At 47.3% G+C, this 18,715-nt stretch overlaps 1 protein-coding gene across 3 annotated transcripts in view; it reads right to left on the bottom strand.

The window, feature by feature from the left end:
• Window positions 1-7,749: 7,749 nt before the first annotated feature.
• The window catches only part of LOC142748680 (uncharacterized), an 80,587-nt gene continuing 69,621 nt past the window's right edge, over window positions 7,750-18,715 (bottom strand). For all 3 annotated transcript variants that reach the window (XM_075855876.1, XM_075855865.1, XM_075855868.1), the window contains 2 exons: window positions 12,225-12,323; window positions 7,750-10,799 (listed from right to left, as the gene is read on the bottom strand). In XM_075855876.1, the coding sequence (XP_075711991.1) occupies window positions 10,110-10,799; window positions 12,225-12,323 (789 nt within the window). In that variant the 3' untranslated portion in view covers window positions 7,750-10,109. The remainder of the gene's footprint in view (window positions 10,800-12,224; window positions 12,324-18,715) is intronic.

Raw genomic sequence — 18,715 nt, 5'->3', positions numbered from 1 at the left:
AGCAGCCAATCAGGACTCAGCGGACAAGTTACTGACGTGCTCCGCAGCCAATCGTTGCGGAAAAAGGCAATAGTAGCGGGCGGGGCTGCATAGTGAGTGACAGCTGGGTGGTCTCCATGGTAACGGCAGAGGATGTCAGTCAGGAGCCTCTGGAGGGGCTATTTTTGGAAGCAGAAGGAGAAGCATTCAGTGTACATCCTCATTGTTACTGGGGAGAACACCAAATATCCGCTGTCATGTCTGCAGCCGGCTAGTCCGGCCATGCTCGTAATAATAAGCTGCGCTGCATCAGAAATCTAACAATATAACGTTGTCGGGGGTTGAGCTGCTGCAAAGTCAGTGAACCCCTATATTGTGGGCCTCAAATGGCGGCGCCTCGTCTCACATCGCATTTATCAACAGTTTTATATAGCGGTGGCATGAAAAAAAGTTGTTGTAACCGCCGCATATCCGAAGGCGCCTTAACCGACGAACGGCAACCGTGTCGGTAAAACGGGGGCAAGATTTCAAGTCAAGTGCAACTGAATAATGAATGTAATGATGCCAAATTACTGGCGTAAGTGCGTTAAAAAGAATGGCGTTGGTACCAGACGCCATATTTTGGAGACCGAGCTGTTTTACTTACATAAGTGGTCATTTATGGCAGTCAAAAATGTCCATGGCCTTCGAGCCACGTCAGACTGGCTTATTGGTAAACGGTAAAATTGCCGCAAACAGGTGCAAGGTACTTACTAGGGGAAATGGCGCTATTTGAGGCACAAGAACTGCTGCGGGTAAGGTTCTAATGTGTGACCAGTGGTGCCCGACCGACCCCATTCACTTACAATTGGGTCCCGTCGGGTTCCGCCAGGGTGTCGTCTGTCCGATCCCCCGTTAAAATTACGAGCGGCAGACATCTTGCTCTTTTGGAACTTTATCAATATGGGCCATATAGCACCGAATCCGCAGCAGGGGAGATATCTGTGTATCCCACAAGCCATGACCAGTCTGAAGGACCCCGTAATGAATAATGGGGCCCTCTATAGGTGTCTCACCATAGACTATAATGGGCCTATTAGGAGTCTACTCAGTAAAGCCAAGCAGGGCTGACTTGGCACATCGGTGGTACAGTTGGCGTGGCTGAACTCGACTCCGACACTAGACTTCGCCCAGGAACAAACACAGTTACGGGATACGGAAACGCTGGGAACAGGATACAAATGAGGAACCCTTTGATAAATGAACATGGGAAGACACAACAACGCTCAGGCACAGGAAGGAGGGCAGGACGGATTTAAGGAGGGCAGGGTGCACGGGGATAGGATAGGGAATGTAATAGTGGTGCGCATGCTGGCCCTTTAAGAGGAAACCTGGGCACGCGCGTGCACCCTACTGGATCAAGCAGTAGGCGGATGCGGTGCATGCCGGCATCCCCACATAGGAGGACCTTGGCAGGACGTTAAATGATACTGGCGGCCGCCAGGGGAAGTCGGATAGCAGCAAACAACGGTCCGCCAGCACTACATAAATCATGGGACAACCACAAGCCATGGCTCCATAGAGAGTGGTCACCTGCTCGGGACCCCCTCTTTCAGCCAGAACTCAGAGCCACTAACAAAGAGGACTCATCATTTGCTATGGGGACGACCGATGCAGGGTAAATGCGCGGCCGTCTCCAGCTTCACCCGATGATAAAAACTGATCGCCGGGCTGGTATCCGCTGCTGGATCCATGGCCTCATCTGAAATAAACAAATGGAATTAGGATGCACCAAAATGTGTAAATACAGAGCGGCCTGACTGAGCGCTCTCTAGGACACGTACTAAGCTCTCCAGTTACTGTCATTTTGTACCGCTAGAAAATTAGGAAGTCTTACAAATTGAGGAACAGAGCACCAAACCTCTCTGAGATCACATCTGGGGCATTGACCTGTACGAAAACAGGAAACGTAGGGTTATGCCAAGTCACGCTGTGCGGCACCATCTACATCACCAGAAGGACTGAGACAAGAAGACTCCTCCAACCCCTCACAACTTTCTCCTATAGCTCATCCAATCCCAAGAACTTTCTTTATGTGCATCATCGTTCCGGTCTTGTTGAGAATTTGCCCAGCGATCAAAGGCCTGTTCATCTTGCTAGAACCTGGAGCCTCCATTGAACGACCATCTAGAAGAAGACCGGTGGGCACATAGCACATTGTTTCTATTCCCTGGTGCCAATGTGTTGGAAGCCAAGAATCAAACCAATGACAACTTTTATTATCAGGTACCTCAAGACTATTTGGCAGAGGAAGCGTTCCCGTCATCTCTTCTCAACCTTCCCACCTCTTCGCTCCTCTACCTGATTCTGGTAGATGGATCCTCACCCAGGACGCAGCTTCTCACTTAAGAGGCTCAGTCACCAGATTATCAAATCCCTATCTCCTATTGCATGTGATCGGCGCTGCAATGTAGATAACAGTAAAAAATTTGGCTAAGTTATTACCAATTTTATATTTATGCAAATGAGCCTTTCTAATGGACAACTGGGCGTGTTTTCTCTTATTTCCAACTGGGCGTGTCTTGTGTTTTTAGCAACTGAGCTTGTTTACTTCTTTGGGTATGTTCACACGTAGTCAACAAAAACGTCTGAAAATCCAGAGCTGTTTCAAGGGAAAACAGACCCTGCTTTTCAGACGTTTTTTTACCAACTCGCTTTTTTCGCGGCGTTTTCATGCCGTTTTCGCGGCGTTTTTTACGTCCGTTTTTGGAGCTGTTTTCATTGGAGTCTATGAGAAAACAGCTCCAAAAACGTCCAAAGAAGTGTCCTGCATATAATGTATATAAGTGCCCTGCACTTCTTTTGACGAGGCTGTATTTTTACGCGTCGTCGTTTGACAGCTGTCAAACGACGACGCGTAAATATCAGGTCGTCTGCACAGTACGTTGGCAAACCCATTCAAATGAATGGGCAGATGTTTGCCGACGTATTTGAGACGTATTTCCAGACGTAAAACGAGGCAAAATACGCCTCGTATACGTCTGAAATTTGGCCGTGTGAACATACCCTTTCACTGCACAATCACACTGTGTGTGGATCATGCCGGGCTGGAACAATGAGAAGTGTAGGACACTGATTGATCACTGATTGATCACTGATTGGTCACTGATTAGTCACTGATTGGTCACTGATTAGTCACTGATTGGTCAGCCTCATACACTCCTCTGTACAACACCCAGTTGGTAAAAAGTAAAAACACGCCCAGTTGTCCATTGGGAAACTCATTAGCATAAATCTAAACTAGCTCATAACTTTCTCAAAAATGATCGTTTTTCAAAATAAAAACCACTGCTGTTATCTACATTACAGCGCCTATCAGATTATGTAGGAGACAGGGCATTTATAATCTGGTGACAGAGCCTCTTTACGTAAATTGTAATTTCGGATGGGATTTTGAGATCTAAAAAAGTTTTGACTTGTAGATTAAAATACATTCAGAGCAGAAAAATTGAGGTCATATCTGACGATTTCAGGGTGGAGTACGAGTACATGATCCATTCCGAAGAAAATAATTGTTGTAATATTATGGAAAGGTGATTACTAGAAGTAACCCAAACACCTTGTTCCTACTTGGGCGGGCAACTACAGTGGTATTCGGGGGACGTCCTCCAACAAGCTGTTGAATGACACCTACAGGATTTCATTCCACCAAATTATGGCCAGTCACCCATTCATTCTGCTTATTGGTTGCAGTGGGACCAGGGGCGAGACCGCCATGATCACTCATTGATGGCCCGTACTAAGGAAAATGAAACCCCTTCAGTGAAGATGGATGATAATGTCACAAGATAGATCTCAGGATGGGGACCTTACTGCTCTTACTCTGGAGCTTTTGTAGAATGCTAAAGTGTAACTAAAATGTTAAAAAAACGTGTGAAATGTCAGAAGCTTTGAACAGTGGGGTACAAGTACTGAGACCTCCACCAATCACTAAAATGAAGAATGAATGAAGAAGCGCCCAGGTGAGCACTATGCCGCTTCGTTTCAGATCGGCTTTTAACGGAGTGGTGGACGGAGTGGTGGACGGGCTCAGTGGATGTAACATCCGCGACCGCAGACTCCTCTCATCCTGCCGACGCCTTCCTTCCCGGAGATGCCAGCATATGCGGCCGTCCTGGCCTGCAGTGACCACTAGGGTGCGTGCGTGAGCTCAGTCCCGGCCTTAAAAAGCCAGCGCACGCACACGTTTAGAATTATCTAATCACCCTGGACTATATGAAGGGCCCTGCCCCTTCACTCATTGGCTGAGAGTTGTTCTGCTTTCCTGTGTCAATCTAGCAAATGGTCCCTTAGTGTTTTCCCTGTTCCCAGTGTTCCCGTTCCTGCTACCTGTATCCTGTGCTACCTTGTAAAAGTGTTGGAGTCGTGTTGTGTTACACCATGCCTGGTGTCTGCTGCCAAGGTCCCATCTGAGCCTAGCCATCACTACTGTCTGCACTACCAAAGGTACCCTTGCTCGGACTATAGAGTTTACTTGGTACGCTTTTTGGCCAGCTTCTATCCCGCTATGGCGGTACGGCCCAGTGGGTCCACATACCCACAGATCGTGACAGTAGAAAGTCTATAAGGTCGTACACCGCTCGCTTGGCTTTCTGAGGAAAGCCGATCAGAAACGAGAAAGCAGCACAGGCTCACTCGAAAGCTTCTTCCACTTAATTTTGGTGGGGTCTAAGTGCTCGGACACCCACCAATCAAAACTTCTGATGTGTCACTGTGACGTCAAAAGTTTTTTAAAAGTTTAGTTACCCTTTAACCAAGCAACAGCTATAAAAGCTGTGAGTGGAGTTATCCTGTAAGGCAGATCTCCTTTCCCCCTCCCTCCTTTCTTATTGAGGCTTATCCCATCACTATAAGTGCAGCAGTTACTTGGTAATCTTGTTTTCTTCTCTACAGTTCACCGGCTGCCTGGTGAGCTTGTGCATAGACACAGCAGTCAATCAAAACTAGCCGAGCTGCAGCCTGGAGGCGGATTTCAGACTACCCAGACTCCAATAGACAATGCAGCGAGACTGGAATCACTGATCATATTTGTGCCACAATGAAGCAGAGCTAGAAAGCAGTCAAGCGTGACCACAACTGGACATTCACTTACACCAAACTGATCTTCTAATTGGTCAGTCACATACTAGAAGATGACTGTGGAGTGGTTCCATCACTGGTTCCCAAAGCATAGAGACAAGACAAAGATCACTTTTGAAATCAATGGAGCAGTATCATGACCGTACCGGGGTTCAGGAGCGCTACAGTCAGTGGCGTAACTACCACTTTAGCAGCCAAACAAATAAAATAAAAAAACGTTCTACTTACCTAAGCCCCGTTCCCGCGATGAACGGAGCAACTCCTTAACGCTGACGGGATCCTTGCGTAGGCCGGCGTGATTCAGTGACGTCATCTACGTCATCTACGGCTTCTAGAGCGGTAGCGACGCCACGTCGCCACAGTCAATAGTATCTGCGTTTTTAGGACGCAGATACTATTGCACACTACAGCAGAGCAGGGAGGTATCTCCCTGCTCAGCCATAGAATACAGGCCACCTTCGGCCTGCAACCAATCAGACGCAGGGATCCCAGTGCAGGCCGGCGTGATGACGTCACTGGATCACGCCGGCCTACACAAGGATCCCGTCGGCGTTAAGGAGCTGCTCCATTCGTCGCTGGAACGGGGCTTAGGTAAGTAGAACGTTTTTTTGTTTTATTTGTTTGGAGGGGTGATATATGGCACTATCTACTAGGGGGGGCTGTATAGCACTATCTACAAGGGGGGGCTGTATAGCACTGTCTACAGAGGGGGCTGTATAGTACTATCTACAAGGGGGGCTGTATAGCACTGTCTACAGAGGGGGGCTGAATGGCACTGTCTACAGAGGGGGGTTGTATAGCACTGTCTACAGGGAGGGCTGTATAGCACTGTCTACAGGAGGGCTGTATAGCACTGTCTACAGGGGGGCTGTATGGCACAATCTACAGGGGGCTGTATAGCACTGTCTACAGGGGGGCTGTATAGCACTGTCTACAGGGGGGCTGTATAGCACTGTCTACAGGGGGGCTGTATAGGACTGTCTACAGGGGGGCTGTATAGCACTGTCTACAGGGGGGCTGTATGGCACAATCTACAAGGGGCTGTATGGCACAGTCTATAGGGGGGCACTATCTACAACGAGGGCTGTGTGTGGCCCTCAGGGGAGGGGGCCCAGTCAAAAGTTTGCTATTTGGCCCAATGTTTCTTAGTTACGCCCCTGGCTACAGTGCCATGTGGCCCCTTCATTTCGAGGGTATGGCCTTATCTAAGTTGTCCTCATCCTACAATACACTCAAGTTCTGCAATCAACTAATGCCTGGACTAGCCTCCTCAGTGTTACGGTCTGTTTCTTGCGATATCCAGCGAAAGAACCAAGTGAACCACCTATAGCACCCCCTTTCTTACTAATTCGTTAAGGTCAAGGTGCTCAGCTGGCCCCAGGACTTCTAGCTAGCCCTGTGGTTGATTCTTTGGACAAAGTCAGTGGAATGGCAAATGATTGGGGAGGTTGGAGATGCTTAGGGTAACAGCCTGATAATAAGTTACCGGGAAGAGATGAGGGACTCACGTTATAAAGGATCAGCAATGGGGAAGTAGCAGTCGAGTATATGGTTCAGTTCCAGAGGGTCATCAGACAATCCAGGGTTTGGCAGTGTAGCAGAGTTGAGTACGTAGTACTGAGCAGTAGTCGGGAACGTAGTCAGGCAATCCTGATTAGGGTGCGGTGATGTGGAAGAGCTGGGTGCACGGTACTGAGCAAAAGTCAAGAGGGTAGTCAGGCAATCCAGGGTTAGGGTATCGTGAAGTATCAGAGATAGGTGCGTGGTACTGAGCAGTAGTCCAGAGGTTAGTCAGGTAATCCAGGGTTTGATAACTGTGATGTAGTAGTTATGGGTAGTCAGGGCGGTAGTCAAGAAATCCAGGGTTCGGTAACGGTGTAGCAGAGCTGAGTATGCGATACAGGGGATGTTTTAAGAGAGTAGTCAGGGACATAAACGGGTCACAACAACAATGTTCAAATTTAGGATAGCAAAACCAGGTTCGGGAACAAACACTAATAACCGGCACAGAGGCCAATATGCAGGGGACTATGACTGCCCGTCCTCTCTGCCAGCCTGCTGAGAGACTCACTGTGGTGTCCGGCTGGGAGAGATGGTGCTGGATAACGGCGAGGGGTGCAGATTACACTCAGATTCTTGAAGTGTGTTACCCTTTGAAGTTACTGTAGTGGGACTACTGTCTCCTGGTACTGGATAGACGGCGGCAGGCATACACCTAAAATAAAGATCAATTCTGCAGAATTTAGTTCAGATTACCTAATCCCATTTTATTTAGAAGCAGCAGATTATTCAAGACGATTAAACAAAGGTTTCATCTTAACAAGTGAGTGCAAAGCAGCATGTGTATGTCGGGTGTGTGCAGAGTCGTACCTAGGCCTTCCCTTACCGGGGGCAAAGATTTAACTCTCAACCCTAGCCCTCTACGTAAATACCAAGGCAGAACGGCTTTTTGGAGTACAAGAAAATCCAATGTTCTCCATTTTTGGGAAAAAAAAAATGTAAGAAGTTCAGAATTTTAGGGCCATTCACATGAACATCACATACACTTGTATTTAAAGAGGACCTGTCACTAGGTCATATAAGTTAAACTGGTAAACTGATCTGAATAGCGCTGTCTCCCTAATTCCGGCGCTGTTTTTCTTTTTTTTCTGGACCCCTTTGTTCCAGAGATATGGCCCACGGTTGTGTTGGCTCCCCATATGCTGTCGTTAGCCAACAGGGTGGAGCTAGCTTTCCTGTCTCTGATGCTGACCAATCAGTGCAAGGCAACTTGAGGATAGTTCATGCCCTGTTGGCTAACTACAGCAAATTAGCATAAAGGGAGTCAACACAAACAGTGGGTCATATCTTTGGAACAGGGGGGTCCAGGAAAAAAATAAAAACAGCGCTGGAATCAGGGAGACAGCGCTATTCAGGTCAGATAACCAATTCAACTTATAAGACCTAGTGACAGGTCCTCTTTAAAGTGATACTCAAGGCAAAAACTTTTCCCTGATGTTTAGGTGCTTTACCAACCTCCTTAAAGGAACAGTGTCACCACAAATTTTTTTTTTATATCAGTTTGATGTTAGTGTTTTATTAAAAACGTTTATATTCGTTTGTGTGTTACTTTTTTTTATTTTTACACTTTTTCTTCCCTATGGGGGCTGCCATTTTTTTTTCCATTTCTCTATGTGTCGATTAACGACACATACAGACATGGAATACGGCAGCTCCAGTCCCATAGGGACTGCGAACGGGGCCCGTTCCATCCACTATGGTGTACGCCATCTGTGTGGGAACAACGCATGCGCCGCTCCCACACAGTCCAATTTGAAATGCGCGCCGTCCGGCGCCATTTTCCTGTGGACCGGAAGTCACGGCCGGACAGTAAGATTACTACTTCCGGTCGCGGCTTCCGGACTTGTGCACATGGAGCAGCGGCAGCAGACGGAGCGGACGGTCCGGAGGGAGCGGCGGCGACTGGAGCAGGTAAGGGATTTCTATGTATGTTCGTGTTTTACTGTGTTTACTACTGTATGTTAACCTTCTACACTGTGTGTTAGCTAAAAAAATGGCAACACACAATGTAGAGGTTTGACCGTTCAATCCCCTTGTTTCTCCCGGCACTAGCCAGGATAAAGGAGGGGGAGATTCTGAGAGCTCACTAGAGCGAGGGATTTTTTCCCAATTTTGCATTAGTGACCAGCAATGGGAAATATTATAAATTAGAATCCAATTGAATCCAATTTATAATATTTCCTGACTCGTGAAAAAAATAAAAAAAATTAGAACAATGTTTAATCACCTACACACTAATTGTTTAACTAAAAAAAAAAAAAAACATTTTTTGCTAACAACACATTCCCTTTAAGTATACTGAACTAGTTGAGGGAAAGTGCCGTCAACTAGTTTTTAAGGGTTTTCCAGTATAAAAGTATGATTGTGAGGCCAACCACCGAGACCAAACTGTCTGCTTAATGTTCAGATTCTACAAAGTAAAGTGAGAGCCGTCCAAAATCATTTTCCCCAGAGATAATGTATACATTAATGTCCTGAATATAATTAGCAGTTACCTATAAGGTTTAAAACACGAAGCATGAGTGGTTTAACCTATTGAGAAGACTTCCATTGGTCGGAAAGTCTATTTTTAGAGCCATATGCATAGTGATTATCATTAACAATTCTAAAATCGTTTTGATCGTTATTGATGATCTTTAAAGGGGCTTTGCCAGATTTGGGTGAATCTCGGTACTTGCCTTAATGGTGCCCCTATTTGAATGACGTGCACTGATTGACTACTTCTGTCTTGTTCATCTCCTGTTGGAGAAGGATCGGGACATTCCCATACACATGACATCAGGGGTGCACAATCTTTTCTGTTCCTAAGGACCGCAATAAAATTTAAAGGGGTATTGCCATCTGACGTATCGACTGTATATGCCATAATTGTATGAATTTCTGTGGTTCAAATTTTTGGACCATTTCGCAGCTCCCATAAACTACAGAGGAGAAAACAGCCTATATTAGTAAGCACATCTCAAACTCGTCTGATTCTCTCTGAAATGCCAAAAAGGGCAATATGCCATAAATATCTCAGATTAGATCACTGTGGGTAAAACGAACACACAGCAATGCACTGCATAGCCTGAGGGGGCAGTGAATGACAGAGGGATTTAAAGGGCACCAAAGAGCGTATACCAGTCATGCATTGCCTCCTCAGGTGTGTGGTAGGCTTAACACAGTAGCAGTTTCTGCCCCCATAACAGTGCCAGCCACACTGTGCCCCCAGCAGAGCCCTCCATAACAGTGCCAGCCACAGGGGGCTGAATAGAATGGCTTCACTAGCCGCAGGTTGTGCACCCCTGCATTAGATAGTCACCCAGTCCCACCCAAAACGGCAGGTTTGGACGGCTTTCATCTAATGTGTATGGGCACCCTAAGGAGCCATATCTGGTTGGGGAGAGACTGTTCGGACCACATTAGAAGATCTTTAGTACTTTAGGTTTAGCAGTCTTTTAGATCTTCTGTATCTAGTTGTGCCGACTTTTCCACAGAAGGTACAAAGAAAGACAAAGAGATGCAGCAGCGATTGTAATTAAGACCGTTCGTTCATAATCCTTTTCTTTTGCCAATTTGCTAGTCTTTTTCTCTGTACGCTGATCATTTGGATTACTGGTATTTGGAATATTGCTTGTTCTGTTTCTCAAGACGTCGTCATTGTTATCCATGAGGTCTACTCCAGGCCTCTCATTGAACTGAAGTCTATATTGACTAACATCGCTACCGCTAAAGCTATCCTCTTCCGGCTGCTGTGATGAGGACTGATCAAGTGGTCTGTAACGCCCCGGACTGGACTTTGAGGGTTCACTATCGTTGCCTCTGTCAAACGTGAAGTCATTCTCCTGTGGACTTCTGTCTTTTAGCTGAATGCTTCGGTTGTTTGGAGTGCTTGGAAGTGAAACTTTATCCCGTGGGATGGATCTAGGGATTGATTTGGATCGCTGGGATGTAGAAGACCGATCACTAACATTAGTGGATTCATTTCTCTCCGTAAAGTCGCTAATTTCTAATATAGGAGTACAGGACATTTCTGATGAAGCTCCAACTTCCCCCGTGACATCTGAGATCTCATGTGTAGACTGCAGTACTCCTGGTTTGCTGGGATACACTTCAGAATCATTATAGTTGTCCAACGGTCTGCAAGATGAACCTGCTAAAACCTAGAAGAACATAAATCATGACCTTATGTACAATAAAGTAAAGATAAAAGTGAAATCAAACAAATCAGTCAAATATTAAATCGCCATTTGGAGAACATAATAAATAATCGTATATCAACATTGAAGGGCTTGTCTTACTAGGATAACCCCTGTCCATGGGCCCTATTAGGGAATAAAGTGGGGTCCTTGCATTACATGGACGGCCAATCATTTGAATGCAAGAGAAATATGAGGCTGGCCATGGCTTCCACAGTGATAACAGCTGATCGCCGGGGGTTAGAGACACCAACTAATTTTTAATATGAATACAATCCCTTTAAGGTAGACAAAAAAACCTATTGTCAGCTTCCTGGATGGCCTAGGTAGTGAATGTGTTAATGCCAGCATCCCTGATGCTCTAAGTTTATGAACGGGTTAATGCCTGCTGCCCTGAGAGTCCAGGGTAGTGGAGGGCTTAATACCTACTTCCCCGGTGGTATCGGGTAGTGGGGAAGTTAAAGGGGTTAGGGATCCTTCACATCACATTTGTGCCCATCGTGTACCTTGGGAAAGCTCCTGACGTAAACGATAAAAGTGTTTACAAGGCTTCATTAGCCCGATGTAGAGTGGTCTCTGTCAAGCTGGTATATGTCAGTATACATTTTTCTTGAAGGATGGAATAGTGGGGTAGAGTCCTGAGGTCCTGAGGGATCCCACAAAAAAACGTACATCTTTTTATTAGTAAACGTATACGTCGGGAAGTTCCCTACATCACTGTCCATATATGGGCAGTGATGTCAGGAGCTTCCCATTTACGGAGTCTCCAGCAGAGCATCGTAAAGCACTCTGACTGCGGACTTTGGCCCTTGGAAAGCTGCTGACATCACTGTCAGGACATCACATAATGTCAGGCGCTCCCCCGAGGTCAGAAACGCTGGCCGGAGCGCTTCTAGCCAGGGACTCCGGTATTGCAACTCCTGACATCATTGTCCATATATGGACAGTGATGTAAGGGGCTCTTTTCCAGAGCCAGTGTCCCCGGGCAAGAGCGCTCCTGACGCTCTGGCCAGGGACTCCGGCATTGTAAAGCTCTTAACATCACTGTCCATTTATAGGCAGCGATGTTAAGGGCTTTCCCAGGACCTAGCCAAAGCGCGCAAGTCTCTCAAATGCTCTTCTGGATGAATGCGCAAAGATTCTGACAGACACACTCCAAAATCTTGTAAAGAGCTTTCCCAGAAGAGTGGAAGATGTTTTAGCTGCAAAGGGGGGGACCAACTCCATATTAATGTCTATGGAATTAGAATAGGATGTCATAAATGTTCTGGTAGATGTAATGTGTAGGTGTGCCAATACTTTTGTCCAAATATTGTATGAACGCTCCACAATTTTTTTTCCATCAGTGCATTATTGTAGGTAGTATGGACTTAAATCAGTCAATCTCACCCGTTGATTCACTGGCTGTTCCCTCCTTTGTTCCTCTTGAGAATTTTCTCTGTTTACTGGACTGTAGCTTGGTGGACGCCTATCTCCAACATTGCCGACCTTCATCAGAATATTACAAGAATTATTAAATAGAACAGATTCTTTCCCCGCAGTCAGTGATCTACCATTACTATCATTATTGGAACCACTTAATCTCCTGATATAATGTGATCAGATTTTCTCTTATTAAAAGATTTTCTCCCTAAGATAACATCTATGGCACATGAATAGGATATGAATGACATCTGGTAGTCAGACCCCTGGGGGAAAGAATAGGTAAGTACTAAGTCTTTTTTTCTTTTAGGACATTTTCAGAAATGTAAAGAAAAAAATCAGATTACCCTTTTAACACCTGCTTCCCTGGTGGTCCAGGGTAGTGGAGAGGTTAATACCTGCTTCCCTGGTGGTCTAGGGTAGTGTATAGGTTAATACATGCTTCCTTGGTGGTCTATGGTAGTGGAGAAGTTAATACCTGCTGCCCTGGTAGTCTAGGGTAGTGAAGAGGTTAATGTCTGCTTCCCTGGTGGTCTATGGTAGTGGAGCAGATAATGCCTGCTTCCCTGGTGGTCTATGGTAGTGGAACAGTTAAGACCTGCTTCCTTGGAGGTCTGGGGCAGTGGATAGGTTAATACCTGCTTCCCTGGTAGTCTAGGGTAGTGGAGAGGTTAATACCTGCTTCGCTGGTGGTCTGGGGCAGTGGATAGGTTAATACCATCTTCCCTGGTGGTCTACGGTAGTGGAACAGTTAGTACCTGCTTCCCTGGTGGTCTAGGGTAGTGGAGAGGTCAATACCTGCTTCTCTGGTGGTCTGGGGCAGTGGATAGGTTAATACCTTCTTCCCTGGTGGTCTAGGGTAGTGGAACAGTTAGCACCTGCTTCCCTGGTGGTCTAGGGTAATGGAGAGGTTAATACTTGGTTCCCTGGTGGTCTAGGGTGGAAGAGAGATTAATACCTGCATCCCTGGTGGTCTAGAGTAGTGGAGAGGTTAATCTCTGCTTCTATGGTTGTCTAGAGTAGTAAGGAGACAACCAACTGATAAAGGTTGAGACTGTCATATCTACTCATTATCATATATGCAGCTTGACATTGCAACCATCCAAATCAATACCATAGGAGCCATCAAGTGCAAACAAGTAGAGCCCACCAGGGAAAAGTATTAACCCTACGTATGCCCTTCCAGGTAACAGGTTCCCTTTAACATCAATCTCCCACAAAGCAGTGACTTCCGCCAGAAACAAACTCCTGACATTGTCCAGATGGATGAAATTACGTCCAGCACATAAAGGTGGACCCCATTGTTAGTCTATGGGAAGTGTAACTTATTTTGACCTTCAATGGTTGCGTTAAACATGTACAATAAAAACCTGGATAAACGTGGATACTAAAAATACTAAATAATTCCTGCTTGTTTTTTGTTTGGTGCAATAAAGCCAGGACTGGATTTCCCCAATTATGTGTGATTCTGATGAAAGGGCCTGTGGTCCAGATGCTCCTGTCAAGCACGCTGCCAATTTCCCTGCCCCGGAGATCAACTCAGGAAGGGGGACCCAGAATTGATCTATTTTTTGTTCGGCCGCCTAATTGTAATTTCCAGCTCATTCCTGAAAGAAGAGATCAGCACCAGACGTGGCGGACGTTAGTGGCTGCTCCTAGTGCTGGTTCTATATCATGGACACTGATAGGGTTGGTTCTGTTATTTAGGCACGATATGGCACTATTGTGTGGGCACTTTATACGAATTTTTGGGAAATTATGTAGCTGAATATTTGCGATAAGATAGATAAGTGTCCCTCATGGATGTACATAGAGGAGAAAGGGTCTCACAGCAAGGGCAAAATGGGCACTCCACGTTCATGCCATCATCCCACCTGGGTAACAGGACTGTTCACCCTCTTACCCATCCGTTGTAAGAGAGGACTTGTGGGCCTTAAAGGAACAGTGTCACGAAAATACATTTTTTAACATCAGTTCGATTTTAGTATTTTATTAAAAACTTTTATATTTATTTGTGTGTTTGTGTTTTACTTTTTTTTATTTTTACACTTTTTCTTCCCTATGGGGGCTGCCATTTTTTACTCCATTTCTGTATGTGTCGATTAACGACACATACAGACATGGAGTACGGCAGCTACAGTCCCATAGTGAATGTGAACGGGGCCCGTTCCATCCGCTCCCACACAGTCAAAGTTGAACTGTGCGCCGTCCGGCGCCATTTTCCTGTGGACCGGAAGTCGCGGCCGGACAGTAAGATTACTACTTCCGGTCGCGGCTTCCGGACTTGTGCACTGGAGCGGCGGCAGCAGACTGAGCGGACGGACCGGAGGGAGCGGCGGCGGCAGGAGCAGGTAAGTGATTTCTGTGTATGTAAGTGTTTTACTGTGTGTTTACTACTGTATGTAAACCTACTACACTGTGTGTTAGCTCAAAAAATGGCGACACACAGTGTAGGAGGTTTGACCGTTCAATCCCCTCGTTTCTCCCGGCACTAGCCAGGATAAAGGGAGGGGGATTCTGAGAGCTCACTAGAGCGAGTGAGTTTTTCCCAATTTTGCAGCATAAAGCAATGTGGTTGCTTTACCACATGCAATGCTGCAATTTTTGGGAATTGCTCCATCTAGTGACCAGCACTGGGAAATATTATAAATTAGAATCTAAAAAATACATTTTTTGCTAACAACACATTCCCTTTAAGCCACTTTCCCGTTCCATTATTCGGCAAGGCAATGTTTGTTGAAGTTCCCACGGACTCCATGGGCCTCATAGCAGTTGCCTTGTCTGCCTCTATGTACGAGGTACGTCCCAAAAGTAATGAGAATGATTTCCCCAAAAATCCTTTTATCCAATGAACATACAATTAGGCCCAATCACCTTCACATTAAATCCACTGGGGCTGAACACAACGTTTCCAGCGACACTGCCATTCTTCGTAGCAGTGCTGGAACTCGTCATGTGAGAGGTTGTTCAGCTCTCTCGTCGCAAGCTGACTGGATGTTTTTAACACTACCAAAGTGGCGTCCTTTCAGATTTTGGGGAACAAAAAAAGGTCACACAGTGCCAAGTCAGAGTTATAGGGTGGGTGAGGAGGGGTAGGGATGTTTTTTTGGTTTCCAAAACTCCCTCACAGCCAATGATGTGTGACTCGGTGCATTATAATGGTGGAGGATCCACGTTTTGGCACTGTCAGGGCACACTCGCAAAACGTTGATCCCGATCCAGAGCAGCCTTGATAATGGCCACATTTTCATCGGTTCTTGACGTTGAAGGTCTGCCTGAGCGCTGTTCATCCTCACCGGCTTCCCTTCCATCCTTAAAGGCCTTGTGCCATCTGAAAACCTGGGCTGACAACAAAGCAGCTTGTAGGAGGGATCACCACTGTCGGTAACACAATGCAAGAGACACAACTTCTTGGTTCAACTTCTTCACTGTAATAAACACGTACAGGAATTTTTCTTCTGTGGCGCAGACCGGAATCCTGAGGTTGGGGACTTCGATCCGCTGGAAGTCCCCCGGAAAGAGGTAGAGCCTGAACCCACGTTGCCAGGCTTGGCTACGATCACGCCGCTGTCCGTCACGGTCGGAGCTACCCACTACTGTCAGCCTACCCTTGGGTAAGAGTCACACTCTCGGCCCGTGGATCGTGTCGTGGGAATCAGTGGACTACCCTTACCTACTGGCACCGCCAGGGGTCCTTACAGACCTATCCGCTGCCGTTCACGACAAACCCTCTCTCTCCTCAGTCGGCGGTCCAAACGTCGGACACACCTAGGACGCAACTGAACAGGTGAGATTGACACTACCGTTTGCACAAGTCCATTTAATAGTCCAATAAGTCACATCAACCCGACCGTTCCTTCTGTCTGCCCCTGTTCCAACAATATTCGCCAATAACAGTTCAAAGCATTTCTTACAGGCGGTGATTACAGAAGTTATACACTCTTGGGTAAACACTCGGATACCGGCACGGTAATGACATAGCGCGACTGATCTTGGGCCTAGCTCAGGCTGAGTCGTCTGTCACTTTAAGGACTAGTCTTCTATGCGCACTGTGACTGTGTTTAACAAGGGACGTCACTTCTGGGGAAAGTCACTGGCTATAACAAGGGCACGGGTACTTTCTCTAGGAAGGGACCTAGGATCCTTGTCAGGGGGGTTTACGGTCTATGACCGGTACCTGTGGCTGTTGGCACACTCCGCTCGTGCTCCTGACGGTCCTCTGTCCTTTTGGAAGGCTGCAGTGGACACACTCCGCTTCTGCCGCTCCTCTGTTCTTCTGGGCTGCTATAGGGGCACAGTTGTCCTGGCAGTCTCCTGCTTCACTGTGCCAGCCAACCCTCGCTGCGGACCTCAATTATCTTCCGTCCGGACACCGGGCTCTGCTGGCCTCTCTCCCCTGTCACTCTCCTGCACACTGCTGCTCGTTTTCCCTTTCATACTCCGATCTTTCGTGTCTCTTCTCTTTCGCTTCCTGCCCGCTCTCCCTCTCCCCGAACTTCCGGTCCTCCTTCTCCTCTGCCACGTGTCGGCATCGCTCCACTTCCTCCTTCAATCTCGCATCGCGAGACTTTACCTGCTTCACCGCCGGAGCGCCTGCCACATTTAGCACTCTGACGGTCGCCATTCCTTTGGTTATCCGACACACCATTCTTCCTACCACCCAGGGTTGCATATTCTGGGGACTATGCATTGATTCTACCATGACCATTGTATGCCTCAAGCGATGATGAGTCCCTACAGAAAGGGGCATAATGACTTCCTGTAGAGGTGGTACTTGCAGCACCACCTTACCTGGGGCCCTCACCATCCCCACTCGCCCCTGTAGCGTCTTCAAGTCAGCCTGCCGTTGGCAGATTTGATGCACATGGAATAAAGCTTGCCGTGCGGTCTGATCGGTCGCCAGCTCCTCCCACCAAGCACCGCTCGTCTTGTTGAACATCATCCCATGTATTTCCTGCAACACATTCATGCCAATTATAACAGGTATAACCGGCCTTGCACAATTATGTACTACCACAATGCCAGCCCGGGGAAAATGACGATTAAACACTTCCCATTCTAACCACGTAACCCCGGCAATGGAAATTGGCAGGCTATTAGCCGCCGTAAGTTAGATCCAGGGAGCTTCTAGAGTCTGTTGACCTTGAAACTATTCATGGAACAACTTATAGGTCATTGTGGTTATCTCTGAACCAGTGTCAATAAGGCAAGGGACTTTAAACCCCCGCCCTGATCATGGCTGTATCTACGGGGCATTTTCCTGTTAAAAGTTCCACCCTTCCTTTTGGGCCTGTCGGCAGGGTACCTTAGTTTAAAGGTGGCTGTTCACGTCTTTGGTTGCGTCTCATCCTGCAGTCTCTGGCAAAATGACCCGGCTGATCACACTGCCAACAGCGTCGGGGCCCTCCTTGCGTCGATCTGGGTGAATGAGGGAGCCGTTCCAGTCGATCGGCCATTAGTCTCAATTGGGCGATGTCTGTCTTTAATTCCCGGATAGCTTCCTTGACATCCCGACGAACTCTTTGAACACTGCCTCTGGTCGTCCGCTACCACTTGGAGATGGCTCGGGGGTACCCACGTTTTGAAGGGCCATGCTGGCCTCTCCCAACTCCTCTCGGTGTACCTCGAGTGCTTCTCTTAACAGCTCACTCATTGTGGCGGTGGGGGTTACCCAGGCGAAGTCTCTCGTTGCTCGCCTCAGGGTTCGGCTGTCCAGGCCGGACACAAACTGGTCTCGCACTATTCGGTCCGGCTCAGGTAATGCTGCGCACCCCGAGGGATCTTTACTTACTAGTCGACTCCACATTCCTTGGAGTCCGACCGCAAATTGCTGTAGCGATTCACCATTCCTCTGTACCCTGGTATAGAATTTCTTCCGAAGATCGGCGGCGGAGGTGACATCTCCATAAAGGGATTCCAATCGGCTGATGATTGCTTCTAGCGTATCGCAGTGTTCTGGGGGTTAGACCAAGACAGCTTGCCTAGCGTCCCCTTCGAGTGAGTTGAATGACAGGTCGGCTTGGTGGGTTCCAGGTACCTGGAATAACCGGGCTGCGGTACAAACTCGTTCCGTCCAATCTGCAATCAATACACTCCCCGTCGAACTTAGGAATGTTCATTAGAGCGGCTCCCATGGGTATCACTACGGTCGGGGTTGGCGGTAGCGCCCCGCTGCTCGATGGTTCCATCACGGCGAGGCTTCGAGATCTAGCCGACTATGCCAAATTATGTAGGAGGGATCACCACTGACGGTAACGCAATGCAAGACACACAACTTCTTGGTTCAACTTCTTTACTGTAATAAACACGTACAGGAATTTCTCTTCTGTGGAGCAGACAGGAATCCTGAGGTTGGGGACTTTGATCCCGCTGGAAGTCCCCCCGGAGAGGTCGTGCCTGAACCCACATTGCCAGGCTTGGCTACAAACACGCCGCTGTCAGTCACGGTGGGAGCTACC

This window comes from Rhinoderma darwinii, chromosome 1 (assembly GCF_050947455.1).
Source record: "Rhinoderma darwinii isolate aRhiDar2 chromosome 1, aRhiDar2.hap1, whole genome shotgun sequence".
Taxonomy (NCBI): domain Eukaryota; kingdom Metazoa; phylum Chordata; class Amphibia; order Anura; family Rhinodermatidae; genus Rhinoderma; species Rhinoderma darwinii.
This window is presented reverse-complemented; position numbering and strand designations above follow the sequence as displayed.